The following is a 17,299-nucleotide window of genomic DNA, read 5'->3' as shown; positions in this document are numbered from 1 at the left end:
TTCAGTACAAGTATCACTACACATAAGCACTTAAATACATCTTAGATAAGCATCTCAGATATAGCACTAGTGCACTTATGTTCCCAATGTTGGGGGGAGTCCAGAACCAGGGATCACAGTTTAAGAATAAGGGGCACGCCATTTAGGACTGAGATGAGGAAAAACCTTTTCACCCAGAGAGTTGTGAATCTCTGGAACTCTCTGCCACAGAAGGTAGTTGAGGTCAGTTCATTGGCTATATTTAAGAGGGAGTTAGATGTGGCCCTTGTGGCTAAAGAGATCAGGGGGTATGGAGAGAAGGCAGGTATGGGATACTGAGTTGGATGATCAGCCATGATCATATTGAATGGCGGTGCAGGCTCGAAGGGCCGAATGGCCTACTCCTGCACCTATTTTCTATGTTTCTATGTGGAATTCTCTGCCACAGAAGGCAGTGGAGGCCAATTCACTGGATGTTTTCAAGAGAGAGTTAGATATAGCTCTTAGGGCTAACGGAATCAGGGAGAAGGCAGGTACGGGATACTGAGTTGGATGATCAGCCATGATCATATTGAACGGCGGTGCAGGCTCGAAGGGCCGAATGGCCTACTGCTGCACCTATTGTCTATGTTTCTATGTTACACTGAGACAGTATAGAGAATCGTCAGATTTGGCGCCTTTTTCAAGTCCCAGTTCAACGTGTAGAGTTCATATTAATCTACGCACCTGCACCTCTTATTGGTGTGCTGCAAATTTCACCACACCAATTGGCGTATGTGACAATAAATGTCCTTTGTCCTTTTGTCCATTTGACCTTTGTTCTCTTTGGAACATGGGAGGAAGCCGGAGCACCCGGAGAAAACCCACACGGTCACAGGGAGAGCGTGCAAACTCCGTACAGGCAGCACCCGTAGTCAGGATCGAACCCGGGTCTCTGGCGCTGTGAGGCAGCAACTCTACCGCTGCGCCACAATTTATTAGAGTATTTGGTGACCCGAAACATCATCTATCCATGTTCTCCAGAGATGCTGCCTGACCTTCTGAGTTTCTCTAGCACTTGGTGCCGATAGACAATAGACAATAGGTGCAGGAGTAGGCCATTCGGCCCTTCGAGCCAGCACCGCCATTCAATGTGATCATGGCTGATCATCCCCAATCAGTACCCCGTTCCTGCCTTCTCCCCCATATCCCCTGACTCCGCTATTTTTAAGAGCCCTATCTGGCTCTCTCTTGAAAGCATCCAGAGAACCGGCCTCCACCGCCCTCTGAGGCAGAGAATTCCACAGACTCACCACTCTCTGTGAGAAAAAGTGTTTCCTCGACTTTCTTTCTTTCTTTTTAAACCAGCATCTGCAGTTCCTTGCATCCACCAAAAAGGATTGAATGATTTAATCATAGTGGATCCTCCCTGCTGGCAGGGTTCCTGTGTGTGTTTCCTTGCATAGTGCCAGCGTTTCAAATACAGCTCAACATTAAACATTCTGGGATACTCTGAAATTATAAATTTCCCTTCCTTCTTATCCTGTTGTTGTACACTGATCTTATCACTCCAGAGAGCAAACTGCCCTTTTAATATGATTAACCAGCCTGGTATTAGCTTTAAACATGTGTCATTTTCCATTTCCCATCAGGTCATTACATGTAACCTCCCACATGTGCACGGTTTCCCTGTAACTTAGTTCTCTATCAGTTTAGCTTTATTTAGATACACAGCATGGACAAATGGAGCCCACGCCGACCTTCGATCACCCGTTTACACTAGTTTTGTGTTATCCCATTTTTCCATTCACTTCCCTACTACACGAGGGGCAGTTTCACAGAGGACAATTAACCTGCAAACCTGCACCTCTTCGGTATGTGGTCGGAAACTGAGGCACCCAGCGGTAAACCCGCAAGTTCACTGGGAGAACGTGCAAACACCACACAGACAGCACCCGAGGTCAGAATCCAACCCAGATCGCTGTCGCCACCACGCCACTCATTTGGACGTTCAATCCTGAAAACGCACACCTCCAGATTCAGGGAGAATTTCTTCCCAGCTGTTATCAGGCAATTGAACCATCCTACCAACAACTGAAGAAGGGTCTCGACCCGAAAAGTCACCTATTCCTTCGTTCCATAGATGCTGCCTCACCCGCTGAGTTTCTCCGGCATTTTTGTCTCCCTACCAACAACTAGAGAGCAGTCCTGAACTACTATCTACGTCATTGAAGACCCTCGGACTATCTTTAATCGGACTTTAATGGAGTTTATCTAAACGTTACTCCCCTTATCATGTATCTGTACCCTGTGGATGGCTCAATTGTTATCATGTATTGTATTGAAACATATAAGATTGTTAAGGGTTGAAACATATAAGATTGTTAAGGGTTTGGACACGCGTATAGAACACTTATAGAAACTTACAAAATTCTTAAGGGGCCGGACAGGCTAGATGCAGGAAGATTGTTCCCGATGTTGGGGGAGTCCAGAACAAGGGGTCACAGTTTAAGGATAAGAGGGAAGTCTTTTTGGACCGAGATGAGAAATTCATTTTTCACACAGAGAGTGGTGAATCTGTGGAATTCTCTGCCACAGAAGGTAGTTGAGGCCAGTTCATTGGCTATATTTAAGAGGGAGTTAGATCTGGCCCTTGTGGCTAAAGGGATCAGTGGGTATGGAGAGAAGGCAGGTACAGGATACTGAGTTGGATGATCAGCCATGATCATATTGAATGGTGATGCAGGCTCGAAGGGCCGAATGGCCTACTCCTGCACCTATTGTCTATTGTCTTTCCGCTAAATGGTTAGCCCGCAACAAAAGCTTTTCACTGTACCTCGGTACACGTGACAATAAACTAAAATTCAATTTCACTTCATTACCTTCCGAAACCCTCGACACATATCCTGCAGGTTTGGAATGTTTACCCTGGATTCTTCTATTTTTGTGACTTGCATGTTTGAGAACTGCATATTAAACCTCACAAGCACTGCAGAGAGAGAGAGTCTGAAGAAGGCACTTGACCCGAAACATCACCCATTCCTTCTCTCCAGAGATGCTGCCTGTCCCGCTGAGTTACTCCAGCATTTTGTGTCTACCTGCAGAGAGAGCCGTGTGTACACCCACAGATACATACACATTTTCATTACCTAAATATAGGCATTAATTTGTCTCAAACGTAATTGAAGATAGACACAAAATGCTGGAGTAACTCAGCGGGACAGGCAGCATCCCTGGAGATAAGGAATGGGTGACGTTTCGGGTCGAGACCTGAAAGTCTGAACATAGACATAGAAAACATAGAAAACATAGAAAATAGGTGCAGGAGTAGGCCATTCGGCCCTTCGAGCCTGCACCGCCATTCGATATGATCATGGCTGATCATCCAACTCAGTATCCTGTACCTGCCTTCTCTCCATACCCCCTGATCCCTTTAGCCACAAGGGCCACATCTAACTCCCTCTTAAATATAGCCAATGAACTGGCCTCAACTACCTTCTGTGGCAGAGAATTCCACAGATTCACCACTCTCTGTGTAAAAAGTGTAAAGAAGGGTCTCGACCCGAAACGTCACCCATTCCTTCTCGCCAGAGATGCTGCCTGACCCGCTGAGTTACTCCAGTTTTTTGTGTCTCTCTTTAATTTAAACCAGCATCTGCAGTTCCTTCCCACACATAAATGATCTCAGTGACACACACATACGCCCAGACATAATTAACATGCATTTCACAACGTTGTCTAGCATTAATAATCCTTCCTGTTTATACTCATTAACTTTTTCAATTTCGTCAACATTTTGTTTAAAGGAGCTACCCAATCACTTTATGTAAATAAGGGAAGTAATTGACCAACAAATGGATGGTGAGTTTGATAAACGAGCGACCAGCCTTACTTCCTATTTCTCAATAATCAACAGATCTCCTGGAAGATGCAATGAGAAAAGATAAGAAAACTTAATGTTTTGTTACCATAAAACCAGGGGTGGGAGATTGCAACCTTCATGTGGACGGCCCCGTTTTGACGAATGCAATCAACCCGACTTGCACAATCAAACAAAAGATCAAATAGAACAAGTTGGCGTCCAACTTTAGGCTGTGCATGCTATACGCAAGAAGAAGACCATAAAATAACATAACTCTTCTGTGGAAATATGAGTTGATTTGTTATATTGTTTACATAAGTATTCATGACCTATTTCCTTCCGTTGATATGAGACAGGTGTAGTCATGGGAGCCCATGTCTCGAAACTCTGGTGGTTTGGTGTAGGAGGGAACTGCAGATGCTGGTTTATACCGAAGATAGACACAAAGTGCTGGAGTAACTCAGCGGGTCAGACAACACGGGTAGTTTCGTTTCGGGTGGGAACCCCTCTTCAGTTGGTTCCTACCCACTTTCTCGTTCACTGTTGGGGCTCTTGCAGAAACTAAGAACTGCAGATGCTGGATTACAATGAAGATAGACACAAAGTGCTGGAGTAACTCAGCGGGCCAGGCGGCATCTCTGGCCATAAAGGATGGGTGATGTTTTGGGCGGGGACCAAAACATCCTCGGTCTGAAGAAGGGTCCCAACCTGAAACGTCACCCATTCTTTTTCTCCAGAGATGCTGCCTGTCCTAATACAATATGTCACACTGGCCTTCAGAGGTTGGGACATAGAATATAAGAGCTGGGATGCATTGTTGCATCTATACTCAACATCGGTTAGATTGTACTTGGAGTATTGTGTGCATTCCTGCTCACCATGTTGTAGGAGTTGTGGACGCAGCCCAGACCATCACACAAACCAACCTCCCTTCTGTTAACCCGACCCCCTTCCAGTGTAAGTTAATAATTCCACCGCTCCACATACAAGAAGCATTAAAATATGGAGCTACATGTAAAACATGATTCCTTTTCCTGGGCCTCCTCCATGGCCAGAGTGAGTCCCACTGCAAATTGGAGGAGCAGCACCTCATATTTCGCTTGGGCAGTCTGCACCCCAGCGGCATGAACATTGACTTCTCCAATTTCAGGTAGTCCCTGCTTTCTCCCTCCTTCCCCTCCCCTTCCCAGCTCTCCCACAGCCCATCGTCTCCGCCTCTTCCTTTCTTCTTCCCCCCCCCACATCAGTCTGAAGAAGGGTCTCGACCCGAAACGTCGCCTATTTCCTTCGCTCCATAGATGCTGCTGCACCCGCTGAGTTTCCCCAGCAATTTTGTGTACCCTCCCTTCTATTAATTCCATTTATACCTCATGCTGCCTCGGCAAGGCCAGCAGCATAATCAAGGACGAGTCCTCATCCCTGGCCACTCCCTCTTCTCCCCTCTCCCATCAGGCAAGAGGTACAGAAGTGTGAAAACGCACACCTCCAGATTCAGGGACAGCTTCTTCCCAGCTGTTATCAGGCAACTGAATCATCCTACCACAACCAGAGAGCAGTCCTGAACTACTATCTACCTCATTGATGTCCCTTGGACTTTGCTGGCTTTACCTTGCACTAAACGTTATTCCCTTATCATGTATCTATCAAGTCAAGTTTATTCGTCACATACACATACGAGATGTGCAGTCAAATGAAAAGTGGCAATTCTTGCGCATTGTGCAAAAAACTACAGAACAGAATGGACCAGTATCAGTATTTACATATTGGTGATAGAAAAAAACAACAACAAATAACCCAGCAATTTTAAAAAGACACAACACAACAGTAGAGTGGTTCAGTAAAGTTAGTCCCTAGTGAGATAGGAGTTTACAGTCCTGACGGCCTCTGGGTAGAAACTCCATCTCATCCTCCCTGTTTTCACAGCATGACAGCGGAGGCGTTTGCCTGACCGTAGCAGCTGGAACAGTCTGTTGCTGGGGTGGAAGGGGTCCCCCATAATGTTGCTGGCTCTGGATATACACTGTAAATGCATTGATTGTAATCATGTATTATCTTTCTGCTAACTGGTTAGCACGCAACAAAAAGCTTTTCCCTCTACCTCGGTACACGTGACAATAAACTCACCCGAACTTGAAGCATGCGACTAGGCTGGGGAGGATATGGGGTAGATTCACCAGGATGTTACCTGAACTGGGAAACATTAGTTCCAGATACCTTCTCTCTCCCACCCTGCTCGTCCTACTAGTTTCACTGTCTTTCTGCTTAGTTTCACTTGTTACCACAGCCAACAATGGACCATTGTGGGCTCCACCTCTCCGTGATCACCGTTCTGCGCTCTCCTTTTGCTGCTAGCATCTGGAAGAAGGCACAGGAGCCTGAGAATCATGACCATCTGATGTTATTCGTGCTGGGTCTGGCACTGTGGGTCCAGTTCCAGGCTCTCTATTTTAGCTTGGGTTTTAGAGATACTGCGTGAAAACAGGCCCTTCGGCCCACCGAGTCCGTACCAACCAGCGATCCCCGCACATTAACACTATCCTACACACACTAGGGACAATTTACATTCATACCAAGCCAATTAACCTACAAACCTGTACATCTTTGGTGTGGGAGACAATAGACAACAGGTGCAGGAGTAGGCCATTCGGCCCTTCGAGCCAGCACCGCCATTGTGTGATCATGGCTGATCATCCCCAATCAGTACCCCGTTCCTGCCTTCTCCCCATATCCCCTGACTCCGCTATCTTTAAGAGCCCTATCTAGTTATCTCTTGAAAGCATCCAGAGAACCTGCCTCCACCGCCCTCTGAGGCAGAGAATTCCACAGGCTCGCCACTCTCTGTGAGAAAAAGTGTTTCCTCGTCTCCGTTCTAAATGTCTTACCCCTTATTCTTAAACTGTGGCCCCTGGTTCTGGACTCCCCCAACATCGGGAACATGTTTCCTGCCACTAGCGTGTCCAAACCCTTAAGAAAGCCGAAGATCTGGGAGAAAACCCGCACAGGTCACGGGGGAGAACGTACAGACTCCGTACAGACAGCGCCCGTAGTCGGGATCGAATCAGGGTCTCTGGTGCTGAAAGCGCTGTAAGGCAGCAACTCTACCGCTGCGCCACCCTGCCGCCCCCTGTTGCGGTCCCCAGCGTCCCTGACTCTGCCCCTCCTACGGGCACAAGTCCCATCCCTCATAATAGAACTGTTTGTGGAAACAATGTCTGGAGTGTCCCAGGAAATTCATCCTGTCTGCCAACCCCCCCCCCTCCCCCCCTGAATCTTTGCCCTCCACCAACAGCAGTAAAGACAAACATGCCAGCAAAATATTAAACACATTAGAATTTATTCATAAATTAAAGGCAATAGAATTATTTTAACACAATCACAGAATCATTAAAACTCCCCAGTCTCGGTATAAGGCATTTTGTTTTCAGTCCTTCATGAAGACACAAGAAGCTCTAACACAGAAGGGTCTCGACCCGAAACTTCCCCCATTCCTTCTCTCCAGAGATGCTGCCTGTCCCGCTGAGTTGCTCCAGCATTTTGTGTCTATCTTCAAGCTCTAACACACTACGGTCTACGCTGGGCTTGTTGAAGAGAGGGAAATGCTGCTGTTGGCACATTGCCCTTTAGAGACGCATCATGGAGACAGGCCCATTCGGGCCCTTCGAGCCAGCACCGCCATTCAATGTGATCATGGCTGATCATCCCCAATCAGTACCCCGTTCCTGCCTTAATATCCCCTGACCGCTATCTTTAAGAACCCTATCAAACTCTCTCTTGAAAGTATCCAGAGAACTGGCCTCCACCCTAAGGCAGAGAATTCCACAGACTCACCACTCTCTGTGAGAAAAAGTGTTTCCTCGTCTCCGTCCTAAATCCCTTATTCTTATACTGTGGCCCCTGGTTCTGGATTCCCCCAACATCGGGAACATGTTTCCTGCCTCTAGCGTGTCCAAGCCCTTAATAATCTTATATGTTTCAATAAGATCCCCTCTCATGATAACAACATAGCCAGGGAACCGAAAGACAAAAGGAAAAGCTCTTGATATAAAGGCACGAAGCCTTCAGAACAAGTGCAAGAAGACACCGATGAGATTGCCCTCGCAGCCATTACAGTGGCAAGTGAAGCAGGGTGACCAAACTCATAGTCATAGAGTGATACAGCGTGGAAACAGGCCGTTCGACCCAACTAGCCCACGCCAACCAACATGTCCCATCTACACTAGTTCCACCTGCCTGCATTTGGCCCATATCCCTCTAAACGTAACCTATCCATGTACCTAATTGTTTTATACATGTTGCGATTGTCCCTGCCTCAATTCCCTCCTCCGGCAGCTTGTTCCACCCTTTGTGTGAAAAAGTTACCCCTCAGGTTCCTATTAAATCCCCCCCCCCCCCCCCCCTCCCCCCCTTAAACCTATGTCCTCTGGTTCTCGATTCCCCTACTCTGGGCAAGAGACTCTGTGCGTCTACCCGATCTATTCCCCTCATGGTTTTGTACACAAAATGTTGATCTTTCTAGATGTATTCCTCTCGTGAATTTGCAGACCATTTGTATCTCCGCTGTTGTACAGTGTGTAATCAAGAAATAAAGGAACCGGGAAACACAGGTAGTGTAAGAACTTAAATAAGGGCTGTGTCTTAGTGATGAAACGTTATATAAAGATTTTATTATTCCTGGCAGAGGCATGCCATTGAGAAATAAAAACCTCAACAGGGAAGTGGATCTATCAATGGTTAACAAAACCAACTATGTCCTTTCAACATACAAATAAATCATTTCCCTCATCACTCTGTAGGATGCTCATCAATCCAATTCCCCCACTTATTTCCTTGTTGTGTGTTCTCCTCTTAATCTAGGTTCCGGGTGGGACGAGGCTGAGGTAAAGGGTACAGATGAGATCGGTTTAACTTGGCATCATGTTCGACACAAACACTCTACGCCGAAGTTGCCCGTTCCTGCGCTGTACTGTGTGCTATGCCCTATGATGATAGGGTAGCTGGGACATGTAGGGTAGCTGGGACATGTTGGCCGTTGTGGGCAAGTTGGGCCGAAGGGCCTGTTTCCCCACTGTATCACTCTGCGACTCTATGATAGGACTAATGAATAATGAGGAGGTGGGCAGGACGGATTCGGACAGGGGGGACGGGGACGAGGAGGGTCCAAGTGAGCCAAGTATGTGCAGGAAGGAACTGCAGATGCTGGTTTACATCGAAGATATAGACACGAAAATGCTGGCATACCTCATCGGGACAGGCAGTCTGAAGAAGGGTCTCCACCCGATTCATCACCCATCCCTTCTCTCCCGAGAGGCTGCCTGTCCCGCTGAGTTACTCCAGCATTTTGTGTCTATCTTGAGCAAGGTATGTTCTATTCTCTGTTGATGGGAATACCTCATACCCTTTCCCCGTAACACCAATGCTTTCCTCTTGTGAAGGTAGATGCAGAGTTGTCCTTGAGGATCTTAGTGACGTCTTCCCTTCGCAACTCTCCTCAGCCTAGGGGGCTGGGGCACCAACAGTGGATGTAGGAGAGAAACCGACAGACCATGTGGCTGTGCCATTACAATGTTCCACCTTCTACAAGTTCATAGGTGATAGGAGCATAATTAGGCCATTCGGCCCATCAAGTCTACTCCGGCATTCAATCATGGCTGATCTATCTCTTCCTCCTATGTCTCGGCACTAGCCCGTCACCATCTCCTGAGTTGGTCTGGTCGTCAGACGTCAATGAATCCAGGGTGCTGCTCTGGGACGCTGATGTTGCTCTGGAACGCTGATGTTGCTCTGGAACGCTGATGTTGCTCTGGAACGCTGATGTTGCTCTGGAACGCTGATGTTGCTCTGGAACGCTGATGTTGCTCTGGAACGCTGATGTTGCTCTGGAACGCTGATGCTGCTCTGGAACGCTGATGTTGCTCTGGTACGCTGATGTTGCTCTGGAACGCTGATGTTGCTCTGGAACGCTGATGCTGCTCTGGAACGCTGATGTTGCTCTGGAACGCTGATGTTGCTCTGGAACGCCGATGTTGCTCTGGGACGCTGATGTTGCTCTGGAACGCTGATGCTGCTCTGGAACGCTGATGTTGCTCTGGAACGCTGATGTTGCTCTGGAACGCTGATGCTGCTCTGGAACGCTGATGCTGCTCTGGAACGCTGATGTTGCTCTGAAACGCTGATGTTGCTCTGGAACGCTGATGTTGCTCTGGAACGCTGATGTTGCTCTGGAACGCTGATGTTGCTCTGGAACGCTGATGTTGCTCTGGGAGGTTGACATGGCTGTGGAACGTTGATCCGACTGAGGGAGGCTGATACCACTCTCCAACGCTGATAAGGCTGTGGGAGGATGATATGCCTCTTGATCGCTGATACAACTGTGGAAGGATGATATGGCTGTGGGATACCGTTATGACTGAGGGACGCTGATATGACTGTGGGAGGTTGATACGGGTCTAAGACTGATGTAACTGTGGGAAGCTGATATGGATCTAGGACACTGACGGGTCTAGGAGGCTGATATGGCTGTGAGATGCTGATATTGCTTTGGAAGGCTGACATGGCTGTGACACACTGATTCGATTGTGCAAGGCTGATACGGGTCGAGGAGGCTGATATGGATCTGGGAGGCTGATATGGGTCTTGGACGCTGATATGCTTCTAGGAGCGGATATGGCCCTGGATAACTGATATGGGTCTAGGTAGCTGATATGGGTCTAGGTAGCTGATATGGATCTTGGTAGCTGATATGGGTCTAGGTAGCTGATATGGGTCTAGGTAGCTGATATGGATCTTGGATGCTGATATGGATCTTGGAAGTTGATATGGCCCTAGGATGCTGATATGGCCCTGGGAGGCTGAAATGGGTCTAGGAAGCCGATATGGCCCAGGAAAGCTGATATGGATCTTGGAAGCTGATATGGGTCTAGGGACACTGATGTGGCCGTGGCAGGTTCACTAATCTATGACTTTGTGAGCAGCATTTTCAGCCCCACCACCAGGCCCGCAGCCAGGAGACTCCCGAGGGCACAGAGTAGCCCTTCCTGTGGACAGAGGGAGACACAAGACCGTTAATATCAGGGGATCGTACAGAGGGAACCGAGCATGGAGGCGGGTACCACAGGAGTGAAATACACCAAGGCTCCTTCTGCATAGTCGCACCAAACACTCCCAGGGCAAGCACATCATGGTTCGGCTGAAGCTCCCACTACACAATACTACCAGTCGCACAGGGCAACACAGGGGATAAACCACCTCTACACCAACAATGTGCCCCAGTCTAATCAGACGAGTTTACACACATCAGAGCACTTGGTCTGAAGAAGGGTCTGGACCTGAAACGTCACCTATTCCTTTTCTCCACAGATGCTGCCTGACCCGCTGAGTTACTCCAGCTTTTCATGTCTAGCTTTTTAAGAATGAGGAGTAAGCCACTTAGAACGGAGACGAGGAAACACTTTTTCTCTCAGAGAGTGGTGAGTCTGTGGAATTCTCTGCCTCAGAGGGCGGTGGAGGCCGGTTCTCTGGATGCTTTCAAGAGAGAGCTAGATAGGGCTCTTAAAAATAGCGGGGTCAGGGGATATGGGGAGAAGGCAGGAACGGGGTACTGATTGGGGATGATCAGCCATGATCACATTGAATGGCAGGTGCTGGCTCGAAGGGCCGAATGGCCTACTCCTGCACCTGTTGTCTATGTTTCGATGAAATCAGTGCCCACATTACTAGACTGCTACAAGGGACGGTGTGTTTGGAGCTGTACCCCAGCAGGGGGCAGCATTCCAGGAACTGGTCCCCGACAAGGGCAGTGCCCAGGCAACCTTGGACGACAAGGGATGGTGCCCTTGAAACTTGACCCAAAGAGGGATCTGGTGTGTGGGGGGGGGGCATCGAGAACAAAGAGGAACTAGGGGGGGGAGGGGGATTGAGAAGGAAGAGGGACTATATTGATATTTTTAAACTTTTTCGGCACCCTTTACGTGGTGGCTCTTTGCATACTTGTGTCCTGTGGGCAAAACGAAGAATGTCACCGTACCAAGTACACCTGACAATAAAGTACCTAACAATCAATCTACTCCCTCTACGCAGGGATTCTCCCCCTCTACATTGGGGACCTGGGGTGGAGGGTATTGCACCGAGGTGTTCCCTGCAACCTGTTTCTCTCGCGGTTCCCAGACTCGCCAGCCGCCTGCCACTTGTTGCGGGCTGGAAGAGTCTGTGTACCACGTGTACATGGAGTGCGTGAGGCTGCAGCCTAAAGGGGCTGCTCCTTGCCTTCTGGCTGCATTTTTCACCCACCATCCTCATCTTTGGACATCCCTGTGCGTAGGGGAGAGGGTTTGGGGCTGAAGGTGTCCTGGTTGGGTTGCTCCTGGGCCTGGCCAAGCTGGCCATCCGCGAGTCACGTCTCCAGGCGGTGGAGGGCTCTGCCCGAGCCGGCTGCCTGCCCCTTTTCCGGGAATACGTACGTTCCCAGGTGGGGTTAGAATGGGAATACGCCCTGTCCACGGGCACCCTGGGGGAGTTCCGGGACCGCAGGGTGTTGAATGTATCCTTGACAAGGATTGTAACTTGTATAGTAGGTTATTAAGGATATATGTTTGTATTGTATTATGGTGGTGGGTTCTGGCTTGTTTTATTGTAGTGTAAATATTATTTTTTAATAACTGAATACATTTTTTGATTTAAATTTTTTTTTGAAACCCAATGAATCTACTCTAGTAAGGAGCATTGTCCACAAAACTGTACCCCAGCAAGGGAGGGTACCCATGGAACTCCATCCCAGAGTTAGACACAAAATGCTGGAGTAACTCAGCGGGACAGGCAGCATCTCTGGAGAGAAGGAATGGGTGACGCTTCAGGTCGAGACCCTTCTTCAGACTGAACTGGACAGAGGTGTGCCTGTACTCCAGCACTCATGGAACTCCACCCCCCCAGCAAGGGGCAACACTTCCAGGAGGGGAGGCGTGCCGGTGTACCAAGACATCTCACACCGTTAAAGAATGGTGACCACGCCGCATACAATATGCCGACAGTAACTCCTGATCACCACAGCTCAGCGTGTGGCCGGCATGGTTACTCACCCAGCCGCCCATCTTGCTGATCCATGGAGCCACCACTTCAGTAACGAATACTTCCAACCATTTCATAAAAGTAGCCCACGATTCGCTTTCCAAGATCTTAAAAAGAGAACCAGACCAACTAGTCAGCTGCCTTCAGTGTTATGCAAAGCTTTAGACTTTACTTTGAAGAGATACAGCACAAAAAACAGGCCCTTCGTCCCACCGAGTCCGCGCCGACCAGCGATCGCCCCCCCACGCTAACACTATCGCACACACACGAGGGACAATTTACCATTTTTTTACCGAAGTCAATTAACCTACAAACCTGCACGTCTTTGGAGTGTGGGAGGAAACCGGAGCACCCGGAGAAAACCCACGCAGGTAACAGGGAGAACGTACAAACATTGTACAGACAGCGCCCGCAGTCGGGATCGAACCCGGGTCTCTGGCGCTGTGAGGCAGCAACTCTACCGCTGCACCACCGTGCCGCACTTGTTTGTATCTTTACAATTACATTGATGGTCTGGTGAAGAACTGTAAGAGATTTAAGTGTAGTCACATTGTCACCCTCTACTGCAGAGCCACTATGCCTCACTGATCCACCGCTAATCTGACTACACTATGCTATAGAGCCTTTATTAACCTTTCCCTGGATTGCCACTCCTGTATTGACTAAAGGTACATCGAACTTTCCCAAAGACCAGGTTAGATGCCAGGGAAAGTTGCACATGAAAGAACTGCAGATGTTGGTTATAATCGAAGGCCATGGTTAAAAACGTTGGCTATTCCTTCCCTCCAGAGATGCTGCCTGACCCGCTGAGTTACTCCAGCATTATGTGTCCACCAGGTAAAGCTGTCTCTGAATCATGTCTCGATACAATTCCATGGAAGTCACAGCAAAGGGTAGACAAAAATGCTGGAGAAACTCAGCGGGTGAGGCAGCATCTATGGAGCAAAGGAAATAGGCAACGTTTTGGGTCGAAACCCTTCTTCAGACCAAAGCAAAGGTTAGACAGGTTCATTCTGTTGTTAATATCCAATTGGATCCTGACCCAAAACTAATAATATTAGGAATTTCAGAACAAAGCATAAAACTTACAATAAATCAAAGAAATATCCTTGATTATTGTATAATAATTGGGAAAAAATTAATATTAAAATTTTTGGAAAAATCCAATAACCCCCACAATTAAAATGTGGATTACACTTAGAAAAATTAGACTTGTCTTAATTTTTTTCTCCCTTCCCTCTCTATTAGCTTATAGTTTCCTTTTTCTAAACCCTTATTTCTTTTCTCTCTATAGCACTATCTTTCAAAAAAAATTATAAAAAATAGAAACTGTGTTTAAATGTAACTGGTAAACAAATCGTGTTTTGGTTATGATATGTATATGTTCTAATAAAAATATTTTTAAATAAAAGACAGGTTCATTGTGCACTGGCTCATCCAAGACGACAATGTGGGATGGCTGCCACCCACCGCTGGAAGATGGCTTCACGATCGCAAGACATGGCTACTCACTCCTGGCAAAAATCGCTTGGACAGGTAGAAGAGAAAGATGAATGGCGTATAGCTGGAGAAGTTGCCTTTGCCGAAAATGGCCTTGATCAGCTCCTGGAGCACTTGTAGGGGCGTGTTGCTGTTCAGGAGGGGCTGTAATAACCTGCAGGGAAGGAACAGGGAAAACCATGAGATCGCTCCCGCCTGGGTTTTATGGATCGGACTGGTGAGTTCTTCACTCTCGCTGCAGCAGAATGAGAGGACAACCACAGCGTATATATGCACGGTGGCACAGCGGTAGAGTTCCTGGGTGCAAGGTGGCAGGAACTGTGTGTGAAACAAGTGTGAACGGGTGAGCAGTGGACTCGGTGGGCTGAAGGGCCTGCATGCTGTATCTCTAAACTAAACTACAACTAAATGGGAATTTTCTCAGTTCATCCAAGAATCCGGCCGGGAATCCCTTGATGGGAAGGCAGGGCTTTGGTGGGACCTCCCTCAGTGAGGGAAGTGCAGACGGAAGCTTAAAATCAAGGAACGTTTGTGGTCCCACAACACCGATATCCATTCACCTACCTATTTAATTCAACGTCCGTGTCTAACTGGCGTCCCACTTTCATCAAATGCGCTACCACGTCAGTTACGTTCTGCGAATTTCCGTCTTCTTTCCCGCTAGTCCTGGGAACCACGCTGCCCGCTGCAGCACTTGGAACTACTGGCTCCGTTACATTGGCGTAGCTGGGAAAGGAGAACAAAGAGGACTCAGAGGGATTATGGAACCACAAGGTAAGTGATAGGAGCAGAATTAGGCCATTCAATAGACAATAGACAATAGGTGCAGGAGTAGGCCATTTGGCCCTTCGAGCCAGCACCGCCATTCAATGTGATCATGGCTGATCATCCCCAATCAGTACCCCGTTCCTGCCTTCTCCCCAGATCCCCTGACCCCACTATCTTTAAGAGCCCTATCTAGCTCTCTCTTGAAAGCATCCAGAGAACCTGCCTCCACCGCCCTCTGAGGCAGAGAATTCCACAGACTCACCACTCTCTGTGAGTAAAAGTGTTTCCTCGTCTCTGTTCTAAATGGCTTACTCCTTATTCTTAAACTGTGGCCCCTGGTTCTGGACTCCCCCAACATCGGGAACATGTTTCCTGCCTCTAGTGTGTGCAGTTCGGCCCATCAAGTCTACTCCACCATTCAATCAACGGGGGGTAAAACAACAAAAACAGACTTGGTTGGTAGTCCCCTTTCTGCGGAGTTTAATGTTATAATAGAGCGATTGTTTCTCCTTTCTTTTTCCTTCTTTTCTAGGGTCTAATTTCTTTCTTTACTTCCTTCTCTAACTTCTTTTCTAAGGGGCTTTCTTTTCTCAACACTCTCTTGCACCTTCATGACTCTTGCGCACTTTCCTTACTTCCTTTACTTCTATCTTTTTCTTAAAGCTCAAAAAATGAAGCGGTACAAAAAAATGTATTAAGACATATGTGTTGTGTATTATGGTAACTTACCGTACTTCTAATAAAAAAGAAAAAGAAAAAAAGAAAGCATCCAGAGAACCTGCCTCCACCGCCCTCTGAGGCAGAGAATTCCACAGACTCACCACTCTCTGTGAGAAAAAGTGTTTCCTCGTCTCTGTTCTAAATGGCTTACTCCTTATTCTTAAACTGTGTGGCCCCTGGTTCTGGACTCCCCCAACATCGGGAACATGTTTCCTGCCTCTAGTGTGTGCAGTTCGGCCCATCAAGTCTACTCCACCATTCAATCATGGCTGATCTATCCCTCCCTCCTAACCCCATTCTCCTGCCTTCTCCCCATTACCACTGATGCCCATACTAATCAAGAATCTATCCATCTCTGCCTTAAAAATATCTAATGACTTGGCCTCCACAGCCTTCCATGGCAATGAATTCCACAGATTCACTGCCCTTTGACAAGAAATTCCTCCTCATCTCCTTCCTAAAGGAAAGTCCTTTAATTCTGAGGCTGTGCCCTCTGGTCCTAGACTCTCCCACTGGTGGAAACATCCTCTCCACATCCATTCTATCTAAGCCTTTCACTATTTGGAACGTTCCACAAAACACGGACCCGCTCCCGGGAAGACTCTCCGATGCCGAGCTGCTCCCGGAGATCGTTCCACAAACACCAGCCCGCTCCCAGGAGCGCTGGGCTAAGACAGGGAAGATTTTGGGTGGCACAGTGTCGCAGCGGTAGAGTTGCTGCCTTACAGCGAATGCAGCACTGGAGACCCGGGTTCGATCCCGACTACGGGTGCTGTCTGTACGGAGTTTGTACGTTCTCCCCGTGACCTGCGTGGGTTTCCCCCGAGATCTTCAGTTTCCTCCCACACTCCAAAGACGTACAGGTTTGTAGGTTAATTGGCTTGGTATAAATGTCAAATGTCCCTAGTGTGTGTAGGATAGTGTTACTGTGCGGGGATCGCATGTCGGCACGGACCCGGTGGGCTGAAGGGCCTGTTTCAGCGCTGTATCTCTAAACTAAACTTAGCTAATAAATGATGAGTACCTGCGAAACAGTTGTATGATGTTACTGGTGACCTGGCTGGAGGCATCTTTCTCTGGATGCTGGCTGCAGCTCGAGGGATCCTGCTCCTGCTGCAGGCTGTGGCAGGAGATCGCTCGATCCGGTAACACCACGTTGCTGGGGCCGTTGCAGAAGGCAGCGTGCTCCGCCATCTGTTCCGCGGAGAATGGGCAGAAACACAACGGGCACTCGCCCACCGCTTCACCCTCCTGCGCCCGCTCTGAAGTGACTGGAGCACAAACAGGAGCCACATTACCAAGCAGAAATGGGCAAAAACACGAGCACTGACCCCGGCAGGACGCGGCCTGCAGAGGGAGCCCCCGAGCACGACCAAATAGTATGGCCATCGCTTGCCCCCCAAAGACCAGAGGGGAGGGGAGGGAGGAGAG

General features: G+C 48.3%; 1 protein-coding gene across 3 annotated transcripts; it reads right to left on the bottom strand.

Annotated features, from left to right (window-relative positions):
• Window positions 1-10,023: 10,023 nt before the first annotated feature.
• On the bottom strand, window positions 10,024-17,162 carry LOC116966738. 3 transcript variants are annotated; one of them, XR_004410065.1, is made up of 6 exons: window positions 16,893-17,162; window positions 14,945-15,106; window positions 14,393-14,534; window positions 12,892-12,987; window positions 10,623-10,854; window positions 10,024-10,546 (listed from the first exon to the last, which is right to left on the bottom strand). XR_004410065.1 is itself a non-coding variant. In XM_033013035.1 (5 exons), the coding sequence occupies exons 1-5, from the start codon at window positions 17,060-17,062 to the stop codon at window positions 10,774-10,776; spliced, it is 651 nt and encodes a 216-aa protein (XP_032868926.1). In that variant the 5' UTR covers window positions 17,063-17,162; the 3' UTR covers window positions 10,024-10,773. The 3 variants fall into 3 exon arrangements, 1 of the variants encoding a protein (XP_032868926.1); XR_004410066.1 differs by having other exon boundaries at window positions 10,024-10,493; window positions 10,722-10,854; XM_033013035.1 differs by having other exon boundaries at window positions 10,024-10,854.
• Between the last annotated feature and the right edge of the window lie 137 nt (window positions 17,163-17,299).

The sequence above is a fragment of the Amblyraja radiata genome, chromosome 38, assembly GCF_010909765.2.
Source record: "Amblyraja radiata isolate CabotCenter1 chromosome 38, sAmbRad1.1.pri, whole genome shotgun sequence".
NCBI classification, from domain to species: Eukaryota; Metazoa; Chordata; class Chondrichthyes; order Rajiformes; family Rajidae; genus Amblyraja; species Amblyraja radiata.
The sequence above is the reverse complement of the archived record's forward strand: the minus strand, read 5'-3'. Positions and strand labels throughout refer to the sequence as shown.